Genomic DNA, 27,615 nt, shown 5'->3' with positions numbered 1-27,615 from the left:
AACACAATGTTGCACTTATTTAATAATTAAAACTTTATTTTAGCCTGTAACTTCAATTAAAGAGAAATACAAGGACTTTTATGAGACAAAAATACCAGCACAGCAGCATCAGATTTTGAGAAAGAATTTTTTGCGGTAGAGCAGGTAGGCAATGAAGACCCAAAGTGCGGTAGCCCATATATTCTGGAAAAGCTGTTCCCAGTGACTGTCCTGAAAACGCATCTCCCAGCTGAAAGGAAAGTAAAATCCCAGCAGAGAGTTTCCAACATAGACAAATATAGAGTTCATTCCTGCAAACAAATGCACAGTAAGCTTTTCTGGATTGGGTTGGCTGATAAAATTATGCTTTAAAGGAATAGTTCACCAAAAATGAAAATGTGCTGAAAATGTATTCACTCTCTGGCCATCCAAGATGTAGATAAGCTTCTTCAAATTTCTTCATCTTTCTTCTTCATGTTTCTTCATCAGACCAGATTTGCATCATTTGCTCATAATGGATCCTCTGCAGTGAATGGGTGCCATCAGAATATGAGTCTAAACAGCTAACAAAAACATCACAATAATCCACAAGTAACTCCAGTGCATCAATTTACATCTTGGGAAGTGAAATGCCGTGTGTTTGTAAGAAACAAAACCATCATTAAGACAATTTCATAATCCATAATAACGCTTCCCCCTGTTGTCCTCTCATATCAGAATCCACCGACATATTTGTGTAGAACTGTTTTGGAGTGTTTCCACTTGTAAATAGTGCTTGATCTCTGCATATTTCTCTCCTGATACAGGCTAGATGACTTTTTCATTGGAGAAAGTTGTTAACTGATGGACTGGAGTTGTGTGGGTTACTTGTGGATTATTGTGATGTTTTTATCAGTTGCTTGGACTCTCATTCTGACAGCACCCATTCACTGCAGAGGATCCTTTTGTGAGCAAGTGATGCAATACTACATTTTTGAATGAAGAAACAAACTCATGCACAATTTGGATGGTCTGAGGGTAAGTACATTTTCAGCAAACATTTATTATTATTTTTTGGCAAACTATTCCTTTAAATAAGTGTATTCTCATACCAGGATAAATGAAAGGTTGTCCGCCCCACCATTCCTTAATGTCTACAACGAAATACATCAGACCCAGCAGCACAAAGGACATGCAGCCCATGCAAGTAACAAATGACAGGGACCTGAAAAAGACAGCAGATCTGAACCATTTGATAAGACAGCAATGGAAAACATATAGTGCAGACACATATAAGATACATCAGTCCACAAAAATATCAAAAATGACCCTTAGAGGTGCACTGTGCTTTGCCAAACATTTCTTGTAACAGAGAGGACAACACAGTGCAGAACCAGGGACTAAATAATGGATGGACATATAGTAGTTTCTGTGCTCAGAGAAAGCCAATTAAGAAACATAAGCATCCAAAGTGAAGGCTTGGCACCTGCTCAGTACAACTATGTCAATAAGTCATGTGCCTCTGTGTTCCTAAGTGCCAGGATGCTCAATGGAATTTTATCTAATGTAAAATGGCTGCGTCCCAGAACATCGTTTATGTCAGCTGAAGTAAAAAAAAACAAACAAAAAAAACCCTCTTGGCTGGGAGTTAATTACTTTTAGGGATGAAGACAGACATACTCAGGGGCTCAATAAGCTGGCATGATGAACTGCCCATATAAATTCAAGCAAGTGTGTCTGTACTCAAACAGGTACAGTAGAGTCACAGAGACACAGAGTGCATCCAGCAAAGGCAAGATGAGGTCAAATTTAATGTAAAAACCTTTACGCAGGTCTCATAAAAATAATCAGTATTTTTGCTTTGTTTCCCAGTTTAAATATTCTCAAAACAGTGTTGTTAGTGTAAACTAAAACAAATTGTTAAAATGAAATGAAATTAAAATGATGAAATGATATGAAATGAATTAAATATTAAATAAAAACTTTAAATAAAAATTACATAAAAATTATATGAACTGAAATGAAATTCGGTTAAAGTTGAAGTACTAAAATTACTAAAACTGAAAAAATAAATAGAAATATTAAAACTAAAGAGAAATATTAAAAATAACATAAAACAAATAATAACAAATAAATATAATATAAAATAAAAGCACATAAAATTACTGAAACTCGAACTAAAATTAAAACTGAAAATCTTATAATAGTATTTAAATAATGCAATATATTATATAGTATAGTATATAAATAGCAAAAATAATACCAAAATGTATTTTATTAATTCTTTTTAATTATTTAAGTAAAAACTTTTCCCCATACCCCAGTTTTTTTTTTTTTTGCTTATAGCATAAACCTCACAAATCCTTTTTGTTGTTTTTTTCTTTTTTTGCATGTAGAGATGAACAATCGTATGACTGTCTTCTGAACATTTCAGTTACATGCCATTATTTATTCTGAGGTGTTAGATGACAAATAATTTAATGTGCATCGTTCTGAAGAAGGGCTGACCTCATCCTGCTCATTTTCACAACAGGCGGATGAGATAAGCCAGAGTTCGGCAAGATATATGGTTGCGAAAATAAAACTGCTCACTCTCTCTTGGCTGTAAAGAAGAGTGATCTAGTTGGACAGTGGATGTATCACCCGCCGCGTCTCACTCCTGTGCCAGTGGGGGTGATTATTTACAGGACGTTCTGTCGTTAGAGGTAAGTAAACGCGTGTTTTAGCAGCCTCTGATTTGTGCCTGCTGGAGTCTCATCCCTTCTTTTGTGGATGGAGAAGTAGCTGGATTTAGAGGGTCAGGAAACACTTACCAAAGGTTTTTATTGACAGGTATAAATCCTTCGTCTCTTGTGCACTTAGAAAGGATGGCTGCAGAGATTCCCTGAGGATCAGAATAAAACAGATTTCAAATCAATGCAGACCTGTAAAGCAAGCACTACCAGACAAACCCAAAAGCAGCCCCGCTATAAAGAATCAAGCAGATTAGCTGACGCTCCCGGGAGGTGAAGCCCCTCCAACTAACACACGCAACACAGATCCATCTCCTCATGCCTTACGCAAAAGCTCTCTTCTCAAACGTTACATTTCTACATTGCAATATTTTATTTTATTTTTTTAAATTAACACCCTAGGTAATTGGGTACAAAATTAGCTCATCAATATCATCCATACTTTCCCAGTTGATTACATTAGGAATTGCAAACATTTTTTGTATTACAAGTTTTCTTAAATATGTTTAAATATGCAAAATGAGGCATTATCTAATTCAATATCCAGTAATTTACATACATTTCCAAAACAGAAGTCTGTAGATAAAGTCAGGTTCAAAACACTTGTTTTTATTTTGTTGACATATTAGAGTTAAGTGTTTTTACACTTGGGATTTTGAATCTCTCTTTTATCACTCTATAAATCAGAAAATACTGTTTAAATGACCAAAATTATCATCTTTTTATAAAACAATATAAAATCAATCAAATTATATTTGAACAGACCCCTTCCAAATACAGATAGGAATAAAACTGTACATTTTAGAGTATGTAAGTGCTACTCAAGTAGAGATTTCTGGCTCAATGCATAGGGAAAAACTCAGTTTGAGAAAGCAGCCAAATATGTGACCCTGAACCACAAAACCAGCTTAAGTCGCTTGGGTATATTTTTAGCAATAGCCAAAAAAACATTGTATGGGTCAAAATTATAGATTTTTCTTTTATGCCAAAAATCATTAGGATATTAACTAAAGATCATGTTCCATGAAGATATTTTGTAAATTTTCCACTGTAAATATATCAAAACTTAATTTGTGATTAGTAATATGCATTGCTAAGAACTTCATTTGGACAACTTTAAAGGCAATTTTCTCAGTATTTTGATTTTTTTTGCACCCTCAGATTCCAGATATTCAAATAGTTTTATCTCGGCCAAATATTGTCCTATCCTAACAAACCATACATCAATGGAAAGCTTATTTATTCAGCTTTCAGATGATGTATAAATCTCAATTTTGAGAAATTTACCCTTATGACTGGTTTTGTGGTCCAGGGTCACATATACATATTATTGTAAATGAAATCTATAAACAATAGATAATGTGCAATAAACACTTAAAAATTTATTTTGGATGTTTTTTTCCCACTAGTCTAAAACTTTATGAAAACATGTTTATCTAAAACATGTTATGAAAAGCCAAATAGCCCAAAATTTCAAAATTGACCAGTTCATAAAAAACTGTGTTTGACTGCAGTGTCTGGCCTTAAAAGAATTATATCTGAAAAAGTTAGAGTATCACTGCTAAATCAGGCTCATTTAAAGGAACATTGTGCTTTTGTGAGGATAGACAGTTCAGCACCCAAACCTGCTTGTTAGGAGGATATCCATCATTTGTATAGATGACAGAATCAATGGTGTGGAAACAGCCTGGCTGGCTCTAGATTGAGTCTCAAGGCTATGCAGGCAGGATGTGGGACAATCATTGCTATGTGGGGCAATCGCTCAATTTCAATCTCAAACTGCGGAGTAGTGATCGTTGAACTTTAATTAACTCAGGGTCCTTGTTTATTGGCACGGTGAAGCACAAACAGCTTCAAATAATCCCACAATCTGACAAAGGACTCATGCAAACCATGACAAGACAACCCCTCTCCCTCTAAACGCGCACCGTTTTATGACTGTTGATGTGGTGGGAGGTAATTTTTGTTTAACCAGGATAACGTGTGTGAAGAGCACATTAACAGCACAAGAGGCTGTTGGAGATGTGCTGCATAAAACATTCTCAGACCTCAGAGCTCTCCAGAGATGTCAATGATAATCGATTGTTCGCTTGTGCTATGAGATGCGCAGTGTTTATCGCGAAGCATGAAGCCTGTAACGGTCTTGTTGGTTGCCTTAACCCTTAGTTATATATGCTTTGTGGTCCAATACACAATCTATATTTTCTTTGACGTCAACGTAGGGATGAAGCATTGGGGGAAAGTTGAGAGGAAAGGAATAAAACATATCAACAGATGCTTTACAGCATATACAAACAAGGAATCTTTCCTTTTGCTATTCTATATATCTTCGAAAAACATGATCGCTTATCACTAAATCTGAATAAAAAAGGAAAATGTATTTAAATATGATGCAAGTGCTATATTATACATAAACCATCTTTGTGTTGCACAATCAGAGGCAGTGTGTGAACAGCAGTGGCATAATTTTTTGCTGTTGGCTAGTTTATTTTATCATGCTGTGCCTCTAGGCAAAGTGAAATAGATCTCTGTTCATTTATTTCAGCACCCCGAGCAGTGTGGCCCCATAATGCTGGCCAATATGATTCAACATACAGCTATAATGGCTCGATTTGTCATAGGGCTTTGGAATAATGAAATTTAAAATACTGGGATCAGGCATCTGCGTACTGTGGGTCTGGGTTCACAAAAAGCACACTCAAAATGCTTCACTGTGAGAAGTAGAGCAGAATTGTGATTAGGGTACATACCATGTAAATGTAAATAAAACAACATATAAATATCTATGTATATAAATATCCTTCAAATATAATACGCAAATACAAAATAATTTAACAACGGGGTAAGAAAAAAGGTAGAAAACCTAATTATAAAAAAGAAAAACTTAACTTACATTTTCACTTTATTTTTTTAATTCATTTTTTTAATTGTTTTTTTAAGCATAAACCTCACTAAATGTTGTTAGATTTATAGTAACTGATGTTTTTTTACATTCCACTGCACTACTTTTCCATTGTTTTCCTATGTAAAATGCACTTGACAGACGTTTTTGACCATTTCACTCTCACCTTGCATTTTTTAAGCACCTCGTGCATGACAAGCTGTTCTAAAAAGCAGCACTCAAGCCAAAATAAGTTCAACTTAAAAAAAAAAAAACAAGCATAAGGCTACATAGTAAATGACTAGACTACAAAAATGTATATAAAATATTAAAATCCCTGTTTTCAAACAGGTTTCCCAAACATTCCCTCTGTCTCTCATTGGTCGGTTAAACAGAAAGCCCCACCCCAAATTCACGACATTGGATGAGTGTTGCTGTTGTTGGGCAGGTCAAACAAACAAGGCAATGTTTTGAAAGTGCAAAAGTGTTTTCTGAAAAAGTCAACCTACCAATGGCTTACTGATAGTTTCTCTACATTTTAAGCTTGGATAAGTATTCAAACATCAAATAGTTACACACCTTAAAAAACAAACAAATGTGCTCTGAAAAAAAAGTTCCCTAGGAAGCAATAAAGTATAAAGGATATACTGTATATCTTGGCACAAGTGAGAGATCCTTTGAGTAAGAACAGGACATTGTGTCAGTTTTCTGGAGGAGCTGAGGGTAACATTTGTCCGTCATAATTTAAAGAATCGGTCTCATAAAATAGATGTCATATGAAAAGGACATTTAGAAAAATTTGCAGATATATAAATGGCCCAACTTCAAATCTTTAGTCCTTAATATATAAAAACAAATGAGATACAAGCTTTGCTAAGCCACAACATTCTTGCTCATATTAATAAGGAGCCGTGCAAGAATGACCGTAAGAGAAGCCATTGCTGAGAAATGCAGGTCATTTGCCCCCGTCATCCACAGCTTTCTGTCCAGAGTTTGCCAGACAAAACCCCTCCAGCACCTGTTGTCTCTAGAGAGGGCATTCCAGCAGCTCTGCCTCCAGAAGTCCAAAACAAAACACAGAGGCAAGGTCTTTCATGGAAGAGAAGCTTGCAAACTCCCTTTCTGTGTAGATCCTGTGATCAACATATGCTGCATTGTGCAGAAACATGATTCTCGCTTAATAACCTTGAATAAAAGACTACACAATTCACTTTAGATTAAACACACCATATAACTTGAGCTTGCTTAACTCGTCATGCTCATTAAAACTGACAAAGACTAAAAAAATACAGAGTGGGAATGCAGAGAGGGTTAATTCACCCCACATGGTGCAATAAAAAAAAAAAAGCCTTTCTGCAAGCGAAGGACAGCAGTGAACTGTGCTGTCCCTCGAAAACATTTCTAGTAGCACATGGCCATTTCCCCTGAGACAGGGGTTTAAACATCCTCATGCACTTCCCACCCAGCCCAGATTCTGCTCCTTTTGTCTGTGGGACCACCCAAATGGAGCATTTAACCCGCAAATCTGCCAGCCGTTCACTATTGTCATCTCAATCTAAGATCTAATCACTTTTTGGTTTCATAAACTCAAATATCATCGCCGACCTGTAGCACAGAGGTCATAGTTTAGTTTGCAATTACTGACTTTTTGAGATTTTACATGTTTGGGGTCCCAGAGACATCAAAGCTGTATGTGTAAAAATAATTTATTTCAATAATTTTTTCTGAGAGCCAATACATCATATACTACAGTATATCATTTAAAATTTGGAGTCAGTAATTAAAAAATAATAATAATTACTACTCTTGTTCAGTAAATATGCATTAAATTGAACAAAAGTGACAATAAAGACATTTATAATAATACATTATAATGTTATATAACATATTTTAATTTCAAATAAATGGTGTTCTTTTGAACTTTCTATTCATATTTCTATTTTAATTCTGATAAAAAAAAAGTTTTCACAAAAATATTAAATTACATATTAAATAATATTAAAAAACACAACTGTATTCAATCGTGATAAGAACAAACAAAAATTCTTTGTTAACATAAGATGCTTCTTTCAAAAAAAAAAAAAAAAAGTACTAAACCCAAACTTTTGAATCGTTATGTAAAGTAATAATGCTTTAACGTTACATTCAGGACATCTAAAGCATTTCTATTAAATATATATATAAAAAAAGTCATCAAGTATAAACATGATTCTTTAAAGTATGTTTTTTTAAGTTATTAAACATGGTATAAAACATGGTAAATAATAGTTATAGTAAAACTTTTTTCTGTCATGCATTACAGAAAGAACCAGTGGAAATTAATATGCAATAATAGTGGTAAAACTCCAGATTCAAAAACCACCAGACATCCGTGAGCTCAACAACCAATCCGGTTCAGTCCCAAGAGGGGTGTGATAGCAATCTCTGCCTTGGAATTAATTCAGTGCATATATACACATATCATATGACGCTTACCTATTTCATAAACTGTCTACAACTACAAGCAATATAACATTTGTACATACAAGGCGTTGCTGTATTGTGCAGTTCTTGCTGTTGAAATCTGCTTTTTTACTTTTTTTCTTATACAAGTGTGTGCACGTACCAGGATGAGGGCCCAAATCAGGAATCGAGCCAGGATACTTTTATTCTTTTTACGAAAAAACAGAAGAATCTTTCCAGCCTGTGGACACAAAGATTATTTCCAGTGTTAGACTAAATACGTAAACGTTTGACTATTTTCATAGCAAAATGATGCGTATTAAGCCTGCACTTTAGGCTGAATAGGTCATAATCCTCTAAGTAAACTAAAATAATTAATAGCAAATAGACTGCAGGACAATAATGCTTATCATACGTCATACTGATATCATGTTCGGACAGAGAGAGAGGATGTGAGCAGTGGTTGTGGCCCTGAAAAAGAGCTCAAGTTTCAACGCTCCCCGTGCAGCCATGCACGGCTGTGAAGTTGGCCGTGCTCACTGATTAATTCGGTGATGATGAATGAGCCTCAGCCGAGAACGATGGAGCGGACGGACACAGACGGAGAGGCCGACACCTGCCGTGTTCTCAAAGACATGTTGATTGACGGGCTTGGCGCTAACTGTTTTTTGCCTCCGCCCACAGGGATTTCAGCAATGCAACTGAGTTTGCACGTCTAGTTCTCACCGGTCACCAGGGCACTGTCACCATCAAAGGGTGAGAAACTTTTCTGACCTTTGCCAGAGACGCACACATCTGTCCACAGCAGCAAGGACCGCTGAGACAGAACAGCTGTTTGTCTAAGAGAGCTGCCAGCAAATCCAGTCCAATATTATGGATTTATCATTGTTCGGTGAACTAAAAGTGAAATTAGTCAATGAGACAAGAAGAGAACATGTTGAAAAGTCAATGATCTATAGTCTGTGAAATACACGGTTTGGATAAGTCACATGTTGGGCTTTGGATTAGTTTTAGGCTTTCTCTCTCATTTGTCACTGGATCACTTTTGTGGAGTTGTCTTTGGTGCATGTCCTTTAAAAAGTAAATTTGATTGTTTATTTATTTGTTTGTCACTTAATTCATTTTTACTTTTTATATATCTAACAAAGTTTGTCTTATTTATACAGTTAGTTCTGGTTCTTTAATATGACTGGATTCCAAGAGTGCAAATTATTTTTCCCCATTTATGTTGGATTGCATTGCATTGGAACTATTCTGCACTATTCATCAAAACAACAAAATAACTGTGCATACTGTACATAAAATGTAGATTACTTTCATAGATTAACTTATTGTTTATAGAACTATTGATGTTAACAGCAATATTTGTGACCCTGGACCACAACACCAGTCTTAATTAGCATGGGTATATTTGTAGCAATAGCCAAAAATACATTGTATGGGTCAAAATTATTGAGGTTTAGTAAAGATCATGTTCCATGAAGATATTTTGTAAATTTCCTACCGTAAATATATTAAAACTTAACTTTTGATTATTAATATGCATTGCTAAGGACTTCATTTGGACAGTTTCAAAGGCAATTTTCTCAATATTTTGATTTTTTTTGCACCCTCAGATTCCAGATTTTCAAATAGTTTCAAATAGTAACATACCATACATCAATGGAAAGCTTATTTATTCAGCTGTCAGATGATGTATAAATCACAATTTCGAAAAAATGGACCCTTATGACTGGGTTTGTGCGGTCTGGGGTCACATTTTATAGATATTGCTTAAATACTGTTATCTTCAATTACCTGCATGCCAAAGAATCCCATGACAATGGAATTAATTGTACCCAGAACACCCTCTGGGTCGAAAGGCTCGGTTGTACGATACAAGACCTACAGAAACAGAAACGATACATTTTCTGTAATGCAATCCATACAATCCAATGCCATTTTAATCATTAAAACTATAGCTGTGACCTCACTTAATAGAGTGATAATGTGCAATCAGATTATTGCAAATAATCCCCTGCGTGTAGCTTACTACATGACTAGTCACTAACTAAGTCAATAAATGGACATATTGATTTGTGAAACCATGGAGTGATACAAGACACACAATAATATCACAGTGCAGGGGCAATGGTCAAATATAAATTTTTGCTCTTATTATACATAACAAAGCCAACTGATCAATCAGAATCAAGTATTCAGTGTCAGATATTTACTGCATTGAACTGGTTAAAGATGACCGTAAATGATTCACACCTTGCATGTTGGATACCAGAAGATGTTGTCCCCAAATAACCACCTGTCTATATACGCGGCTGCTGCTCCTGTGCAGTTGGGGTATAAACCATCATCTCCAATACCACCAGCTCCTAAATAACCACTAGCAGAGGAAATTATGTAATATTCACTACCTTTCAAATCAAAAGTTTGGAAAAGTTTTTGAAAGAAATCACTTATGCTCACCAAGGCTGCATTTGTTTGATCGAAAATACAGTAAAACAGTAATATTGTGAAATATTATTACAATATTTAAAATGACTGTTTTAATAAATTTGAAAACTTAATTTATTCCTGTGATGGCAAAGCAGAATTTTCTTTAGTGTCACATGATCCCTTAGAAACCATTCTAATATGCTGATATTAAGATCAAGAACGATTTCTTATTATTGTTAATGTTGTAAAAAACAGTTGTGATGATCAATAATTGTGTGGAAACCATTAAACATTTGTTCAAGATTCTTTAATGAATAGAAAGCTCAAAAATAGCATTTATTTGAGATACAATCTTGCAACCAGTGTTAATTTCGTCAACGAAGACGACGACGAAAAATATTCGTTAACGAACATTTTTTTTGTGACTAAGACGAGACGTAGACGAGCTAAAACGAATATCTGATGATAAAAACTATGACGAAATTTATGCCGCGTCTTCGTTAACGAGACGAGACGGAACTATGATGTTATTTGAGGACTACCGGACATTCAAAATACATCCTATAGCAACAATGTAAAAATCTTAATGTCACATTTAATCAATTTAATCTGTCCTTGCTGAATAAAATTCACTTCTTTTAATTTATTTTTACTGACCCCAAACATTTGAAGGGTAATGTATGAGTTCGTTGTAATTCAAATGAATATATTATAGCAATGTAACAATTCATTATTCAGTTTATTTTTGATAGCGCTGTTCAAAGCAAAGAAACAGCCAAAGGCGACAGTGACAAGAAAAACATTTATAGAAAAGTCTTTGGTTTAATTATTTAGAAGGAAGTGTGTTTGTTGGTAGCAAAATTTGAAGCTGCATTGTGTTGCAACACAAGGACAATGACTGCAAGGTCAAAATGTTTTTTTTATTCAAGCAGAGTTATCAGCGCTCTGCATGTGATCGTCAATGTCATGATGGGTCAGACACACTGAAAAAAAATCTTGAAGGAGAGGAGAAGGAGGACGTAAATGGAAGGTTGAGCGGATACGAGGAGAAAAAGGGAGAGAGACAGAGAAAGGAAGATGAATCCTTTCTCCCTGCCTCCTTTTAGTGCATATGACAGACTGAGATTGGCTAATTATCCCCTCTGAAGCGGCCGCCAAACACTCATAAATCACAGATCTCATAAGAGCCGCACAACACGGGCTTGTACGGCACGCACCCTCATGCGTTCACCAACTCACAAACACAATGCCACACAAATGATCATATTGCAATGAATATATATGCGCATTCGTAAATGTGCAACATTACCGCCATCTCGCATATATTCTCAGCGGCGCACTTGTGTAATAATGCCAACATATATGTAACCCAAGGAATTAGCTTGATGTATGAATGACATTATTATTATGTTAATAAAGGGATGCACTGCAGTTAAATCAGGTTTGACAGACACATTACACATTAATTATTGAATGCACAGGATTTATATTCGATATTATTGTGTTTGTATTGTTGAGTGTGATAGTTAATCTTCTTCACAAATGTGTACGGTCAAAGCCTGACGCTAATATGAACTCACGTGGGGCAGTTTGGAACAGGCAGTAAGAAAGTGAGACCCAACCACATGGTCTCCAGCAACACAATGAAGATCCACTCAGGCCAGTATAAAACCAAATCTTGAATGGGGTTCCACCAGTTATGCTGAGGAGAGCATGCAGAAAGCAAACAGGGTTAGTAATCACTCAGTCTTGCATGTATATATAGTAATAAGTTAATCAAAAACAATTATTTGACATATTAACAAACATATTGACATCATCTTACTGTAACCTCTAGCAATTAATCATTATTTCAGAACAAGTGTCTTCCTGTACAGATGTCTGATCTGAGAGAAATGTGAGCCATAGAGTTTACCCCACCTCCCTCAAGGGGATCTCTCTGTGGGGAGAGAAAGTCTGCATCAGTGCCAGGACAAAATAGGTGAAACCCAAACGCTGGAGCACTCCGGGTATCCGTAGCCAGGACCAGGATACTAACACATTTATGCACACACACAAATATAAACATACGATTACTATTACAGACTATTGATGGAAAGACACACTCACATATAATGCATTTTTAATAGGGTTGCATTTAATAGTAGTCAGCAAGCAAGTCAGTGGAGAGCTTTTGTTTCTTTAGCTGTACAAGTGCTTTACCTATAGATTATATATCGTCCTTTGGATACATTACTGTGTTTAACAGGAATTTCTTATAGTAAGACTTTTTCTATGAAACCAGTGCAGGCTAATCCATTTTCTGTCATAAAATAAATGATCTAAAAATACACTATATTGTAGGATAATAGCATATAAGTACTGTATATAATATTTGTAATATACAATAATACATATCACTTTTATACTTATATATACTTTTAAAGTTAACATGAATTAGAAACTACTTAAAACTGATATATAAACAGTTTAAGTGTATCCATATAACTATACAAACTAATAGATTTTTTAAAAAGAAGTTCTATTGATCAAAGAATCCTGAAAAAAATACCAGTTTCCACAAAAATATTAAGCAGAATAACAGTTTTCAACATCGATGACAATAATAAAAAAAGTTTCTTGAGCATCAAATCAACATTAGAATGATTTCTGAGCTATATATATATATATATATATATATGTATATATATATATATATATATATTTAATAATAAATAGTTGTAATTTCATTAAAACGTAGAACTACTACTGTGAATATACAGCAACCAGTAGCAAGAAATATAAAATACATTTTAGATAAGAATTTTACTGCACATCTAAGGTCTGAACACTTCTAGGTGTTGTGCTGTTTTTCACTGAAGAGCAGATTAATGTCCATAACACAGTCTAATGATGATTATGCTGACACAGGCCCAGGCTGAGGTGAGAAGTCTTTCACTGCAGGACTCTAGAGGTGTGATCTACCCTGCCGGAGACTAATAATGCTTATCTGAGGAGATGCTGGCGGGGCGGGTGATGGGAGCGAGCGATATAGAGCGAGAGATTGATGGTAATCTGCACATTAGTTAATTGAAAACCTCTTTGTGGCACGTACCAAGGGCCACAAGAAACAATATAATACTGATCATTGATCCAACAAATCAAATAAAAAGCGGAAATACTCCACCTCTGTGCATGGAGACAGGAAGTGGTTCGGTGACTAATGGTATCTGTCAATTAAATCCCATATGCACACACTTTCTAGAGCAAATCCGCTGTGCAATTTATCAATCAAAGAATTGACAGTCAGTAATTTTGCAAAAAGATTAGTTTACAATCAACATTGTAATGCTTTAAAAAGTGTTTACCTGTGTTCACTGTAGCTCAGTGTGAGTTAAATTATGAACGGAGAAACAGTAGGGTAATTATTATGCAGAAGTGGGACTGTTTTGGTAGATTTGCAATGATAAAAGCATTAATGCATTGTGTTTCTAAGATTAACATTCTTTAAGTTCCAAGGATGATAATGGCTTCAGTGGCCAAGCAGAGACAGACCGACTAAAATCCTCACTGGTGCCATGTTTAAATAGAGCATTTAGTCAAATGATTTTCAATGAATTGTAATATATTTTGTTGCATTTGAATGCAGGTATGTTGGGGGAAAATGGTCTCTGAGTGATTCACAGGCTGAGGTATCAGATATGGAGAGAGTAAATTTTGCAGTTTAGGGCAAAAGCTGTAATTACATTACATGAAGTTCCATAAAATCCGCTGTGCAGCTGGCATGATGAAACCCTATCTGTGATAATTGACCATTAACGCCAGACTTGTTTTTGCTCTGTGCACCTCTGTTCAACGGCTCCAGATATTATGATTGCCACTGGATCACTGGAAAAATATCACAATATTTTTATTAACTTAGTTACACATCCATCCTGCCAGACAGCTAAGCTGCTTTGTCTAATGTATGAGCAATGCTCTGCACTGACCTGTCAGACGACTCTCCCTGCCCTCCTCGCTTTACCCTGACAGTCTTAATGTGCTGCTGTGAGACCCTCAAATAGTCATTTTGGCTTTCATTCTCTCATCATTAACAGAAGCTAATGGACTTCATTTGCAAAATGAGGATATGGTGACTTGAAAATGTAACGCTTTCGTATTACTTCAGAAAAAGTTCACAGTCTTTGTTAATAAGGGGGTGGATTGAAGGGTGCAGGTCACTGTTTGTCTGGTATCAGTCACCGCCAGCCAGAATAGAACAACTATAATGAGTCTTCTAGCTTTCTATTGTACTATGATAAATCCAATGCAATGCAAGCAGAAGCATCATGCCAATTCAAATACAAAATAAAGGTGCTTCACGATGCCACAGAAGAACCTTTATGTCTAAATGGTTCCATAAAAAACCTTTAACATATGAAGAACCTTTCTGTTTCACAAAAGGTTATTTGTGGTGAAAGAAGGTTCTCCAGATTATAAAAAGGTAAGAAAGAGATGGTTCTTTAAAGAACCTTTGACTAAATGGTTCTTTGAGGAACCAAAAATGGTTCTTCCATGGCATTGCTGTGAAGAACCTTTTGAAGCACCTTTATTTTTAAGAGTGTAGAGGAGGCATGTGCATCATTCATCATTATGTGGACTGTCAATGCAACTAAATTATTATTGTCATTGAAAATTAATCCCCTTTATTTCTTAAAAAAAAAAAAAGCTAGACTTGACTCTCCCATCTTACATTTATAGAAAAAATGAAAAGAAAAAAGAAAAAAACTGTAACTAGAAGGCCACCAAGTGGGCCAGCACCACCACTGGTGCCCTTCAAAAATAAAAAATTGAATAAAAGTTATGATATGACTGTTGTAGAAAAGGACTGGAAAATATGTATAGCCTACTCACAATATCCATCTCTTGGGCTGTAGTTCATGAAGCAGAAACCGATGAACATCAGGACGATGGTTCTCCATGTAATCTTGCGAAGGAGCTGTAGCCATGGAACACCTTTCCTATGCATCGAGGTGAATGCTAGCACTACAGAAGTACCTATGATGAACACAAACCTTGCCAAAGAATTAAAGATAGTATTATTGTACATAACATACTGTGCATCACTACATATGTATGCTTTTGCGATATATTTCCATTGGTTAATGCTAGATCTTTAGCAATTCTGATTTTTGTATGTCAAATGAGGGGTAGATTGTGTACGTATATGGCTTTTTTCCATAACAAACAAATCCACAATTTAAGGTGGTTACTGCATTGCTGGGTCTCTATTCATAGAGGAATCTGCATTAATTTCATCATGAATTAAAGTAGTCTCTGGGTATTACAAGCTTTATGTATACTCCCAGAGAAAGAAAGATGAATTGGCATAGGCAAAGCATTTTAAACGGTGGTGGGCTGGAAAAGCCTTAAATCTGAAAGGTTCTGAAGGCAGATCCAAATTGTTGGACTGAAGTCCCACTCTTTTCCATATTAATCTCAAAAATGGAAAGTAATAATTCTCCATCGATTCATTAAGTACATGCTGGCAGCTCACCAAGGCATCACAAGATCAGCTACTGTGAGACCTGTAACGTATATGGAAAAAGACATTCACACACATGAAAACACACACACATCTGGTGCATGTCTGTCTACAGTTGCTGGAAAGTTGGCCATTTGATTGACACGTAGGAAATGCATTATCTTATTGCTGAATGACTGACAAATGATTAGTTTTATCCTCATAATCACACTTAATTGTAAACTAATGCTGTCACTCAAGAGTGTAGAAACTGATGATAAAAGATTGTGTGCCTTTAAAAACATTGTTTTCTCATTATTTTTCGATTTTCAGACAGCAAATGATTTATAAATGCTCCTACAGTCATGACAGAGGAGGCATCACAGTAATATGAAAATCCATCTGCTTTCCCTTATGATCAATACAATTCTGCTGATATGATGAAGAGGCCATTATGAGCCTTAAATTGAGTTCATCTGTGAATACTCCAGGAGATGTGCTTCGTAATAGACCCCCATTAAAATTTAACATGCAACCCCTTCTCATCTGCGTCCTTTGAGGATGTTCATCCAAAAGTTATACTGTAGATGTGAAGTATAAAATGCATGTTGAATTAAAGTGTCTCTTTGATAAAGCAGCACTTTAAATGTAAGTATCTGATATCAGTACATTATATCTTTGGTAGTCCGTGAAGATTTATGAGGCATCATTTTAGCTTTCATTTCTTATCGGATGTACTTAATTAGTGGTATTTATTTAAAAATGCCTAAATAATAAGTGTAAGTGTATATTGCTAACTTGGTTCCAGCCAAAAACAAAAACAAAAAACAAAACAAAAAAAACTTAAAAATATTAAATGTTTAAATGAAACATTCAGAAGCCAAATTATTTTAGTTGACAAATTAAAAGACAATGAGTGAATGATTCTCATTCATCAGTTGCAATATGGAGCCCTGTATAGAGTAACAATTGGAGAGATCATCCCAGATCAACATATATGTAACCAATCAGCAAAATAACTCACCATTCCAAGGTGCATGTTGGAAAAACCAGTAACCACCTCCACCGGAGTTCACAAATATCATAACCGTCAGAGAGAATCTGTAAACAAAATGCCACAAAAAATGTAATCAGAATATGGAGTATTTTTAATAAAAAAAATACATTATCTAAAAATAATATTAAGCAAATATTAAGACTATTAATGATTAATATTGTTAACGAGCAGAATTTCAGAATTTCAACAAAGATTTTGACAAAAGATTTTTTTTCAGTTCATTTCTTTCTTTTTTCCATTTGATCAAATGAGATTCAAAATACAGTTTATACAACATACAACATCCATTAACATTCAAAAGTTTGGGGTTAGTAAGATACAAAACCAAAATTTTGAACAGTTGTGTACAAACACATAAGCAAAAATGATCAATTATCTTTGCAATATTCTTTGGTACCTCAACTGTCACTTGTACATTTAAGGTAAACTGTATCAGTATTATGGATCATAAGGCCAGAAGGTGTGGCATTTGTTTTATATATCAGAGACGAAATGCTGTGTAAGGTAATGCAACCTAAGCATTATGAATCACTCAGGAAATGAACGGTTGTCCTCTGAATCGCCTCACCCAGAAGTGCTGACTAAAGCCCTCTGCTGTAGACGGAAGCCAAGCTGCAACTTACTGTGCATGATGGAACACTACATTGAATTAGCAACAGCAGATGTTTTTTTTTGCACGTAAGAAAATGCATGTTTGCACTATACAACATAAATATGCCCGTGGACATGAAATTGATTTTTGTGATCAGACCCTGAGACAACACCTCAGCTATTAAACTGACAACACTCGAATCATGGCGTCGAAATTTTCTCTTTGGTTTATCTGTACATACTGAGAAAGTAAAGCACTGCATGGACCTTCAGATAAACTTCATTCTATCTAACCGATCTAAATTTTTCTTCACCAAATTCAATTAGGAGATCAGAACAGAGACCATTACTGCTCCTTTTAGGCCTAACCTGCTGATACAAGATTTTAATCACATGCCATCCTCTAAAGAGCACTATTAAAGTAAGCATGTCTTTGTCTTTCTTCTCTCTCTCTCTCTCTCTCTCTCTCTCTCTCTTTTACACACATACTCTTTCTCACACACACTTTGCGACTGCATCCATTAGTATCCATAGTAACGATGACAAAGGTTAAGTCATTTTCAAGATGAGACTATGGCACAATGTTTGCAATATAGCATGTTATAGCCAATCATTTTAATTAAAAACCCCTCAGTGTTTGGGAGGCTTTCACTCTCTTAAAAAAAAACCTTCCAAAGCAAATTAACTATTTTATTGCTTTAAGCTTTCTTTGTCTTTCTGTCATAACCTGTAAGTTATCAAAAAACCGCAACAGACACTAAAACAATGTTGTGTCTTTGTGTTGCCTCTTATTAACCACTGTTGTTAACAAGTACAAAATGTATTTTGGCAGTTACTCCCAGTGTATATTTATCATTGTCATTTTATGCCACAGCTATAGCTCTTTGTAATTCCTGAGTGGGCACATTCGTAATTTATACATACTGCAGTTTTCCCTTTAAAAGCCTGAGATTTCAAATAAAACTAGTACAGGTAACTCTTGAAATAAGGAGTTAAATAACATGACTTGCAATGGGAGTACAATCTGAAAATTATTTACATTCAAATTAAACTGCGTAGCTGATGCTAATCATTTGTGATTTCTAATGTATATAAACACATTTCTGATTTATATAAACAGCAGTTTCCACTGTAACAAGCTTGAGATATCAAATAAAATGAGTGCAGGTCAAATTTAAATACTTAAATATGTTAAACTATTAAAATCAAGGAGTTGAATAACATGGCTTGCGATGGGAGTATGATTAACATTCAAATTAAATGACATAATTAAATTTAAAGTTGTTCCAAACCTGTATGAGTTTCTTTTTTCTGTTAAACATAAAATATATTTTGAAGAATGTAGGGAACTAAAAGATGATGGTCCCCATTGACTTTCACAGTATGTAAAAATCAATGAGAAAGTCAATGGGGACCACATTCTTCAAAATACCTTCTTTTGTGTTAAGCAGAAAAAATAAATTTATACAGGTTTGGAACAACTTGAAGGTGAGTAAATAATGACAGAACTTTCCCTCCAGTCGCCAAGAACAAAACGAAAGAGTTGCACGTTAGCAAACTGACTTGTTTCCTGCTTAGAAAAGTACAGGGTATATTTAACTAAATGAGCACATTTTGAAGTACATCTGCTGTTATCGTAACTTATCATCACAAAACCACCAGCGTCAATTTGTAATCACAAATATGAGGAAACTAGCTGCAGGCTTTTGGCTGGCGAGATTAAAAACCAAATCCTTTTTAAAAAATTAAAATGCAAATAAAGTCTACAGTTATACTATATATCATGTTGATGGCAACTGATGAATTGAGGGCGCTATTCTTCAGCTCTGAGAAAAACCGTAGCCACAACAATTTCACCAGGGAGGTGGGCAGATGACAGATGCTTCTGTCTTCAGTGAAAAGTTTTGACTCGTTGCTGGACAGGCCATATTTCATGTTATACAGCAAGGGAGTTGCAACACTACAGGCTCTCTAGGTTGATATGCTCACAAAGAGCCAAAGACATCCACTGACAATATTAAGTTCCATGTATAGCCAAATCAGGGATCCCATGTGTATTTTGTAGTGTTGATTTTATTTTGGACCCGCAATAGCTGCAAAGCCCTTGTGAAATATCATGCATTTGTTGCAGAATCCAATATTACCTCGGCATCATGAATCAACGGCCCTGACAAGCCAGCTGTGATGTCATCCACTGAGTCTATATGAATGAGATGATGTCTATATCATATTCAAATTCAGCACTCTAGTGCCAGATTACAGAATACTTAGGCTGAAATTAAGGAAACGTTGAAGCAAAGAACCAAAGTCTCCAGCCACACTGATAAAAACCATTAGGCTTAACAAGGAAATGGACTGTTTCATATACAAGAGTAAAAGCAGGTATAGACTTAGTGGAACATGTTTTTATCAGCACTGCGGTTTACAAGGAATATGATTACGAATGTGACTGGATCATTTATGAATTGCATTAAAAGTTTCACATAAAGAGGCTGGAACAAAACGTATGGCAATTCTAAGAACCATAAAAGCTTGGTTATTCTAACTGTCGTTGATAGTACAAATTGCCACTGGTGAGGTGATTGCTATTTGAAAAGCACTTTTGCAACACACATGGACTATCCATTACACAAATCTTGATCTGGGAAGTCATATCCACTCCAGCTCCAGATCTACAGCCTGCTGAATATGTTCTGATATGCTGATATGGTATTATTACATCAATTATTGGGAAGTGAGAGGTCAAAGCCGTAGCAGCTTCCTGTTTCGGCCGGGTGAGGCGTGCTTCTGCGTTTGCCCCCGAGCCACTATCAAGCCCTGCTGGGCTTCCCGATTAAATCACATCACCCTTGCTCAACAGCAATCCACTGTTCCCCAGCACAGAGGCAAAATATATTAGAGATGATGCCTAGAGCGACCTCTGTAAACAATGGCTCGAGTGAGTGTATGTCCAGCCTGTGACCCCTTCTCTTTAGTCCCACAATGCATTCTATGAGCGAATGTGGCCATCAAGCCAATGACAATTGATATTAATAGGTTCATAGAATTTAGAAAGTTCAACATGTTCAAAATTAAGTCACCATTTTAGGCCAAATAACTGAAAAGTCATTTTTTGGCACATACCCTCGAAATGTGTCCAGTGACTTCAGCCTTGATGACTTTGATTTGCTTTTGTCCACAGAATGTTCATTATTCGCCTCATCCTAAAAAACAAAAATAATCAATTCAGTATGTCATTAAATAAAGGTCAGTTCTAAGATGGGCCTTCATATCTACTATTATTTTTTTTATATATCCTTCATTAGCTTTGAAACATAGGAGCGACATATTTGCATGAACATAATTGAAGCTACCCGCTCTGCTTTAACGCGTGGCTGGCGGATGCACCGGGTAGCACCGCTTCACACTTTTGGAGTACTTGCTTTTTGCAGTTTCGCGTGGGCTGTAATTTAAAAACAGCGCCTAATATAAGGTCTCCCTCGCTTAGGCGATCGGCCCACCGGGAATGTCCCGGTGCTCCCGATGGCTAGTAGGTACATCGCTGGGTATGTTCAAGTCAGCTAGATATGCCCAGATGCTGCGCAATTAGGCTTATTTAATATATCATGATGAGTCTCGGGTTCAGTATTTACACTAAATCTGCGCAGATTTGGTTTACATGAACTTCCTCAAGAAATTAATTAGTAAACATAATTTACGAAAAGTAACCTGCCAAATTGGCTAGTGATTTGACAGCGTTACCCGCCACAGCTTGCAGGTGTTAATTTCAAACCCTGTATATAATGTATTTAATAATAATAATAAAAAAAATGTAAATATTAAATTTAAATATTACTGGTACATATACACACGCACACAAATATATATATATGAACATATATATATACATACACAAAATTTATATCATAAAGCATTTGCAGTTTTAGCAATTGACACTGTTTTGTCAGGAAAAGTATTGATTATGGTTTGTCAAATGAGCATACTATAAATAAATTCATGTTCAAAATCAGTCGTTGCTTTGGCCATGTTTGTGGAGCATGAGCAGCCTAGTACAGTACATGTTTGGGAAGCATGAATAGTTTCTCTCATTTCCAAAGAAATATGTTCCCATTCACCATATGGTCTTGTGATGGCAGTGAGATCCATCACAAAGGAATTAGCATTACCCTCTTCCTGCTCTGGCTCTCCACACAACTGGATGAAAGGCCGCAGACAAAGCTAATCAAACTTTCAAACCAGGAAAATCAAACAAGATCTCAGAAAATTAAACTATATCTGCTACAAGGCTCCTTGTATATCTCTATCAGCCGTTTGCTTTTTAGATGTAATCATCCTGGAAATTGCAGATTACAGTTGCTATGAACTAAGCATAAACAAATGCACAGTGTATGAGGCATAACATCTGTTCCTATTGTATCATGTATGAACCGTTTTGCCCTCACCAGTTCTATGGAGTTTTGAGATCCGCGACGGCAAATACGGTTCTTTAGCCTCTGTGTACAGCTGCATCTGTAGTGGTATAAAACAATATTTTACTTTGAAATCAACTTTAAAAAAAAACTACGTTTATATACTGTTCAGAAGTTTGAAAGAAGTCTCTTATGCTAACCAAGGCTGCATTTATTCAAACTAAATATACAGTAAAAGCAGTAATATTATGAAATAATAATGCAATTTAAAACAACTGATTTCTTTTTTAATGTATTTTAAAATGTAAATTATTCTTGTGATGTCAAAACTGAATTTTCAGTAGCCATTACTTCAGACTTTAGCGTCACATTATCCTTCGGAAATCATTCTAATATACTGCTTTGATGCTCAAGAAACATTTTTTGTTGTTATTAATGTTAAACAGCTGATACATTTTTTTTTCGGGATTTTTTTGGCGAATAGAAAGTTCAATCACATTTAAAATATAAATCTTTTGCAACATTATAAACATCCTGACTGTTACTTTTGATCAATTTAAAGGGGTCATATGATGCGATTTCAATTTTTCCTTTCTCCTTGGAGTGTTACAAGCTCTTGGCGCATAAAGAAGATCTGTAAAGTTGCAAAGACTAAAGTCTCAAATCCAAAGAGATATTCTTTATAAAAGTTAAGAGTCAGCCACACCTACCTAAAACGGCTCGTTCTAACACGCCCCCACATATCTACGTCGCTATGTGGGAAGATTTGCATAACACCGCCCAAATGTTCACGCAAAGAAAGAAGGCGTAACTTTTATTCTCGCTGTAGTTTTGTTGTTGCCGCCGCCATGTCGTGAAGACGCTGTGTGCTTCGTTGTGAAAGCGAAACTACTTTGTTTGGTCTTCCAAAAGAGGACGATATCCGCTTCGTCATGCCTAGAGCTGATCTGTGGTCATTATAATCCATAATTATGTCCCCACTGGATGCAACGAATGCCTCGTTTATAATGGGTTTTCATGTTTTTGTCTCATCGCTCCGGCCTGACAGGGCATCATCATCACAATATGGTGAGGGGTGTAACATTTCCGTAACACGCTTGAGGTATTCGGCCAATCACAACGCATTGGATAGCTGGCCAATCACAGCACACCTCGTTTTTCAGACCGATGAGCTTTGTACAAATCGACACGTTTCAGAAAGGCGGGGCATAGAGGAGAAACAATAATGTACAGTATGTGGAAAATAATGTGTTTTTTTAACCTTAAACCGCATAAACACATTTCATTAAACCAAATACACAAAATAATGTTCTTTTTAGCAGCATCATATGACCCCTTTAAAGCATCCTTGCTAAATAAAATTATTCATCTTAAAAGTAAAAAAATTAAAAGTAAAAAAAAATCTTACCCCAAACTTTTGAACAGCAGTGTAATTGGAAAAACAGGTAATATTATTACCTGAGTATATAAGGCAAAGAGGCCCAAAATACAGTGATAGAAGCCAGGATCAAGAATGCCGCCAACAGCGCTGAGGAATCAATATCAAATAAATAAGAGCAATGGTTATACAAACTTTTACTGCGTCTTTTTCTTTTATTTATCAATAAGGATTATGTGAATGCCTCTTGAAGACAGCATTTAGTCAGTTACAGTAATTAAAAAGTAAGGGTAACAAACATGCTCAGTTTCTCAGCCTTTGCTCTGAACAGCCTCTGTCACCCATGCTATGCCACGAGAGAGCTCTCAAGAATCCAGCAGTGTCCTTTTATGTAATCTGAAACCAGTCTATAGGCGTACAATCAATCTATGAAACCCTAGCCTTGGGTCTCCAATACTGAGGCAATATTTTCACAGTGCATGATGGAATGGATCATATCGGCTGTCAGAGGCCGTCCTCCATGATACTGACTGCTTATGGGAAGGTGTAAAACAGGAAGCAAAAATGCATCATATTCCAAGTATTTGGAAGCTGTACAGACATCTTTATTGAGTTTGTGTATACTGCAAGATAAAACTAAAAATCAGACTGGAGTGAGATCAGGAGCATTTGATATACTTTTTTCCATAAAACTAAATTGAGTTCAACATTGTTACATAATGCTTACATAAGGCCTAAATTGGAAGCCCACCGTTTATCATCTTTTATAATCAAAACATGGACGAAAACCCTCACACAGAATATCATGGCTAATCAAATGGACATGTTGCACCCGGTGATCTCAAGCCACTACTTTTCAATGGGACAGTGGAGACCTTTTGCGGAAAAACAAACACAGAAAGAACCATTTGATCAAAGTGTGAATACACTTGATGACACAAGGGGAAACAGTGAAGTTGTGACGATACTATAGTGATTACTGAGTGCAGGAGCCTGGACAAACTGGCCCTGAGATAAATAAACACTGCGTGCACATCCAACACTGTGCCTACTTAAGAGTACCTTTAAGTATGTCATGTTTGTCGTGCTTCAAATGTCCTTTAACTTAAGAGGCAAGAGAAACTAATTGGTTGCTATAGTGAGAAAACGAGTAAAAAATATACCAACATTCTAAAACAGGTACTTTTAATCCAGGGGTGTTCAAACTGGGGTCCATCATTTTGCATTACGTGTATATATATATATATATATATATATATAAATAAATTAAAATAAATTAAAATAAATTAGTTAACCTAAATAAAATAATGCATTCAATTTTTGAAAATTCAGTTTAATATTATTAGATTGTTGTCTTTATCTGTAAAAACACGTTGAAAATAAGAGATTAATCATTTTTTTTGTAAAGAAAATCTGCACATAGTTTTGTGAGGTACAAAATATTTTAGGGCTTACAAAGTTAGTTTAATAATTAAAATACATTTAACACAATTTTTAAATAAAATTTGACAGTACATTAATCGCAATTTATTATTTAACATTAATATTTTAATCAGTACAGTAAGGAAAAAAACTAATCTGCATATATGATGGGGGGAGGTCATTCTAGGAACGTACAGTGTGCTTTAGCACAATAAAAGCTAATTATTTAATTTTAGAGGCATGCCATCTTTATAATATCACACATTTTACGTACACAGTAAAATCGGTCTGTATACCTGAAAATATATAAATCCCTTTTTATTTTAAAAAGCGGTAATAATTTTTGGGGGTCCATGGCATCAAAATGCCATGGACAATTGCTGTCGTGTTTATTTGTAGTGCAAGGTAATACAGTTAATGCTGATCATCACTGTCTAATTATACTCAATTATTCTACGCTTATTTCACAGTAAATTATGTAACACTAAATTGCTTAAGTTGAAAATCTGCAACAATTAAAGTTACTCTCATTTGCGAATTTCAGTCCAAATGTTAATTAGAGTTTAAGGTTAAGCAGACCAATTACTGTATGTTTAATTTACTGCTTGTAGTCATCACAGACCCAAGACTGAGGTCAGAGTTTCTATTTTTCAGTCCAAGACAGCCTTAAAATATCAGTCTGGACAAAAAAAAACTCTGGGTAGTGCAATTCAAATGAAAACAGACTGGGTTTTTTTTTCTTTCCCGCTGTCCCCTCATCAGTTCTTCTTAACATCTGCTGATCACTAGCACCATCACTTAAGTTGTGAGAGCCCTTTGGAGCTGGAGTGTAATCACCAGCCAGTCCGCCTAATGGAAGCTCATCTTATAGCCGGGAGTTTAGTCACACTGGCCATATATCCGACAGATAATGGCTACTTGCCCTCAAAAGTCTGATCTACAACATAATCTGGACTATTGCAAAGTAGACGGCGCATTATGGAGTGTGGTGCTTTCAAAACCCCATTATGCTTTAATCCTTCATGCTCCTCTAATGTATTTCCCACAATGCTCCCCTCCCGGGGCATCTTACAAAACAAACATGGCAGAAAAGCTTTTCTTTGAGCTGTTTTTTCAAGAAACGAGCAGTTTAGCGGATCAATGCAGTTTCATCTGACTCCTGGGATATGAGAGAGGCGCTTTCCTTCTGAACTTTGGAACTCAATATGTGTCTTTTTGATGACTTATTTCATGTTTTTAATTACACAACATGCATACTTACGCAGGTATGCGTTATTCGGACTCCTATCCACAGTGAGAGAACAGGTTATATCATTTAGCAATCCAGACTGCCTCATCCAGAGAGAATAATGGCCAGCTTCCTCAAATGTCTGACTCAGACTAGGGAGGAGAAATAATGTCATCAACGTGTAATAAAACACTGATCCATCGTTATAGTCGTGATGATGGTTATTGAATTTTTAATGTTTTGTTTAAAAAGCTGTCCTCTTTTTAAACATTATTTACAATTTCTGTTACACATCATCACCAACATTTTCAGATTTATGAATTTGTTGTTTTCTTGTTAACCATAAATTGTTTGCTGACTGATGTAACTGTTTAACTAAAGTAGTCCAAAAATCAACTTTCACCTTATATTTACAAAAACCAAGTTGATTTATATAGTTCATCACCAACATTTTTATATTTTATGATTGTATTGTAGATATAAATGCCTCTTTGAAGCAGCATGGAGTTGAAAATAACAAAACAAAGACATAGAAAAGGCTGAAGGAGGCCATCTAGAGGGCAACAGGGAGAACTGCATTTTTTGAACCCATTTCACCTTTTCATCCCCCAAAATGTGCACTATAAGCCTTTATTGATCGACCTGGGAATGACATAGTGTCCGGCACGTTCTTTGAGGGAGAAAGTAAATCGATAATGGCTCGGTCTGGAAAGGGACCTCGGTATCGATCTTAAAGAAGCCCAGGACTAGACCCCAGCCGTACGGTGGGAGAGATACTGTGACTTGTCTTATGAAATCAGACACTCCCGACAACCTATTTGAAAACGGCCCAAACCTTGATGACTGTTTGAGGCCCAGGTTGTTTGTAAATATTGCTACGGTTTCCTCCTTCCAACATCCCAGCTGGGGTTTGTGAGAGGCCCCCAAGCTTGGATGTTTTAATGGTCTTTATCATCATTATTCCAGTGTCAGCTTGTTAACCCCAAAAATGCAGTGCTATCAATGCCCAGTGAGGTATTCTCCAAAGGGCAGCACTAAAGCCAGGTCACATTCAAACACATGGTCATAAATAGTCTCAGTGACTGCAAATGCAATTGGCTGCTATTAGGGCTATATATCTAGCCTATGTAAGGTCCTTCTGTACCTGATTTATAAACAGGGTTATTGAAAAGGCTTCATTTAAAAAGGATAATTATTTAGTATGATGTTAGTTAATGTAGCAAGTTGAGGTGTAGTTCAAGGTGATTCTTACCTGCACAGAGTGCCGTCTCCATCCACATGTGTGATTTTTAGAGTCAGTGTGAATTGTGTGCTTACCACCACAGAAATATTGCTCTGCCCATTCCCAACTGTGGCAAGGGGCTGATAAAGACACTGTCGAAGAGGTAGATGCTGTCATTTAATAGTATTTCTTTAATATTCATTTAACATACATACGCCATTTTTGACCATTCAAGCAGGCATACAGGTTTGTTACATATATTACATAGAAATTTTATATTATTATTTAATATTATTATATTATTAGATATTAAATAAAGGTTCATACTGCTCACAAAACATTTAACCACTTAACCTGCACATATTTTCTCTCTCTTTTTT

The 27,615-nt window shown here is 35.7% G+C and overlaps 1 protein-coding gene across 1 annotated transcript in view; it reads right to left on the bottom strand.

Moving 5' to 3' along the window:
• Window positions 1-50: 50 nt before the first annotated feature.
• Window positions 51-27,615, bottom strand: part of LOC107666356 (heparan-alpha-glucosaminide N-acetyltransferase) — a 27,881-nt gene continuing 316 nt past the window's right edge. Inside the window, exons 3-18 of the mRNA XM_016457618.1 lie at window positions 27,266-27,387; window positions 26,047-26,165; window positions 23,444-23,513; window positions 22,019-22,085; window positions 20,700-20,779; window positions 16,953-17,029; window positions 15,962-15,992; window positions 15,319-15,479; window positions 12,367-12,479; window positions 12,027-12,148; window positions 10,270-10,393; window positions 9,811-9,897; window positions 8,177-8,254; window positions 2,772-2,842; window positions 1,071-1,183; window positions 51-290 (exon numbers count right to left, since the gene is read on the bottom strand). Coding sequence (XP_016313104.1) covers window positions 109-290; window positions 1,071-1,183; window positions 2,772-2,842; window positions 8,177-8,254; window positions 9,811-9,897; window positions 10,270-10,393; window positions 12,027-12,148; window positions 12,367-12,479; window positions 15,319-15,479; window positions 15,962-15,992; window positions 16,953-17,029; window positions 20,700-20,779; window positions 22,019-22,085; window positions 23,444-23,513; window positions 26,047-26,165; window positions 27,266-27,387 — 1,617 coding nt within the window. The 3' untranslated portion in view covers window positions 51-108. The remainder of the gene's footprint in view (window positions 291-1,070; window positions 1,184-2,771; window positions 2,843-8,176; window positions 8,255-9,810; window positions 9,898-10,269; window positions 10,394-12,026; window positions 12,149-12,366; window positions 12,480-15,318; window positions 15,480-15,961; window positions 15,993-16,952; window positions 17,030-20,699; window positions 20,780-22,018; window positions 22,086-23,443; window positions 23,514-26,046; window positions 26,166-27,265; window positions 27,388-27,615) is intronic.

The sequence above is a fragment of the Sinocyclocheilus anshuiensis genome, unplaced genomic scaffold (assembly GCF_001515605.1).
Source record: "Sinocyclocheilus anshuiensis isolate Anshui unplaced genomic scaffold, SAMN03320099.WGS_v1.1 scaffold63, whole genome shotgun sequence".
In the NCBI taxonomy this organism is placed as follows: Eukaryota; Metazoa; Chordata; class Actinopteri; order Cypriniformes; family Cyprinidae; genus Sinocyclocheilus; species Sinocyclocheilus anshuiensis.
Note: the sequence above shows the minus strand (reverse complement) of the source record. Positions and strands in the feature narration are given on the sequence as shown.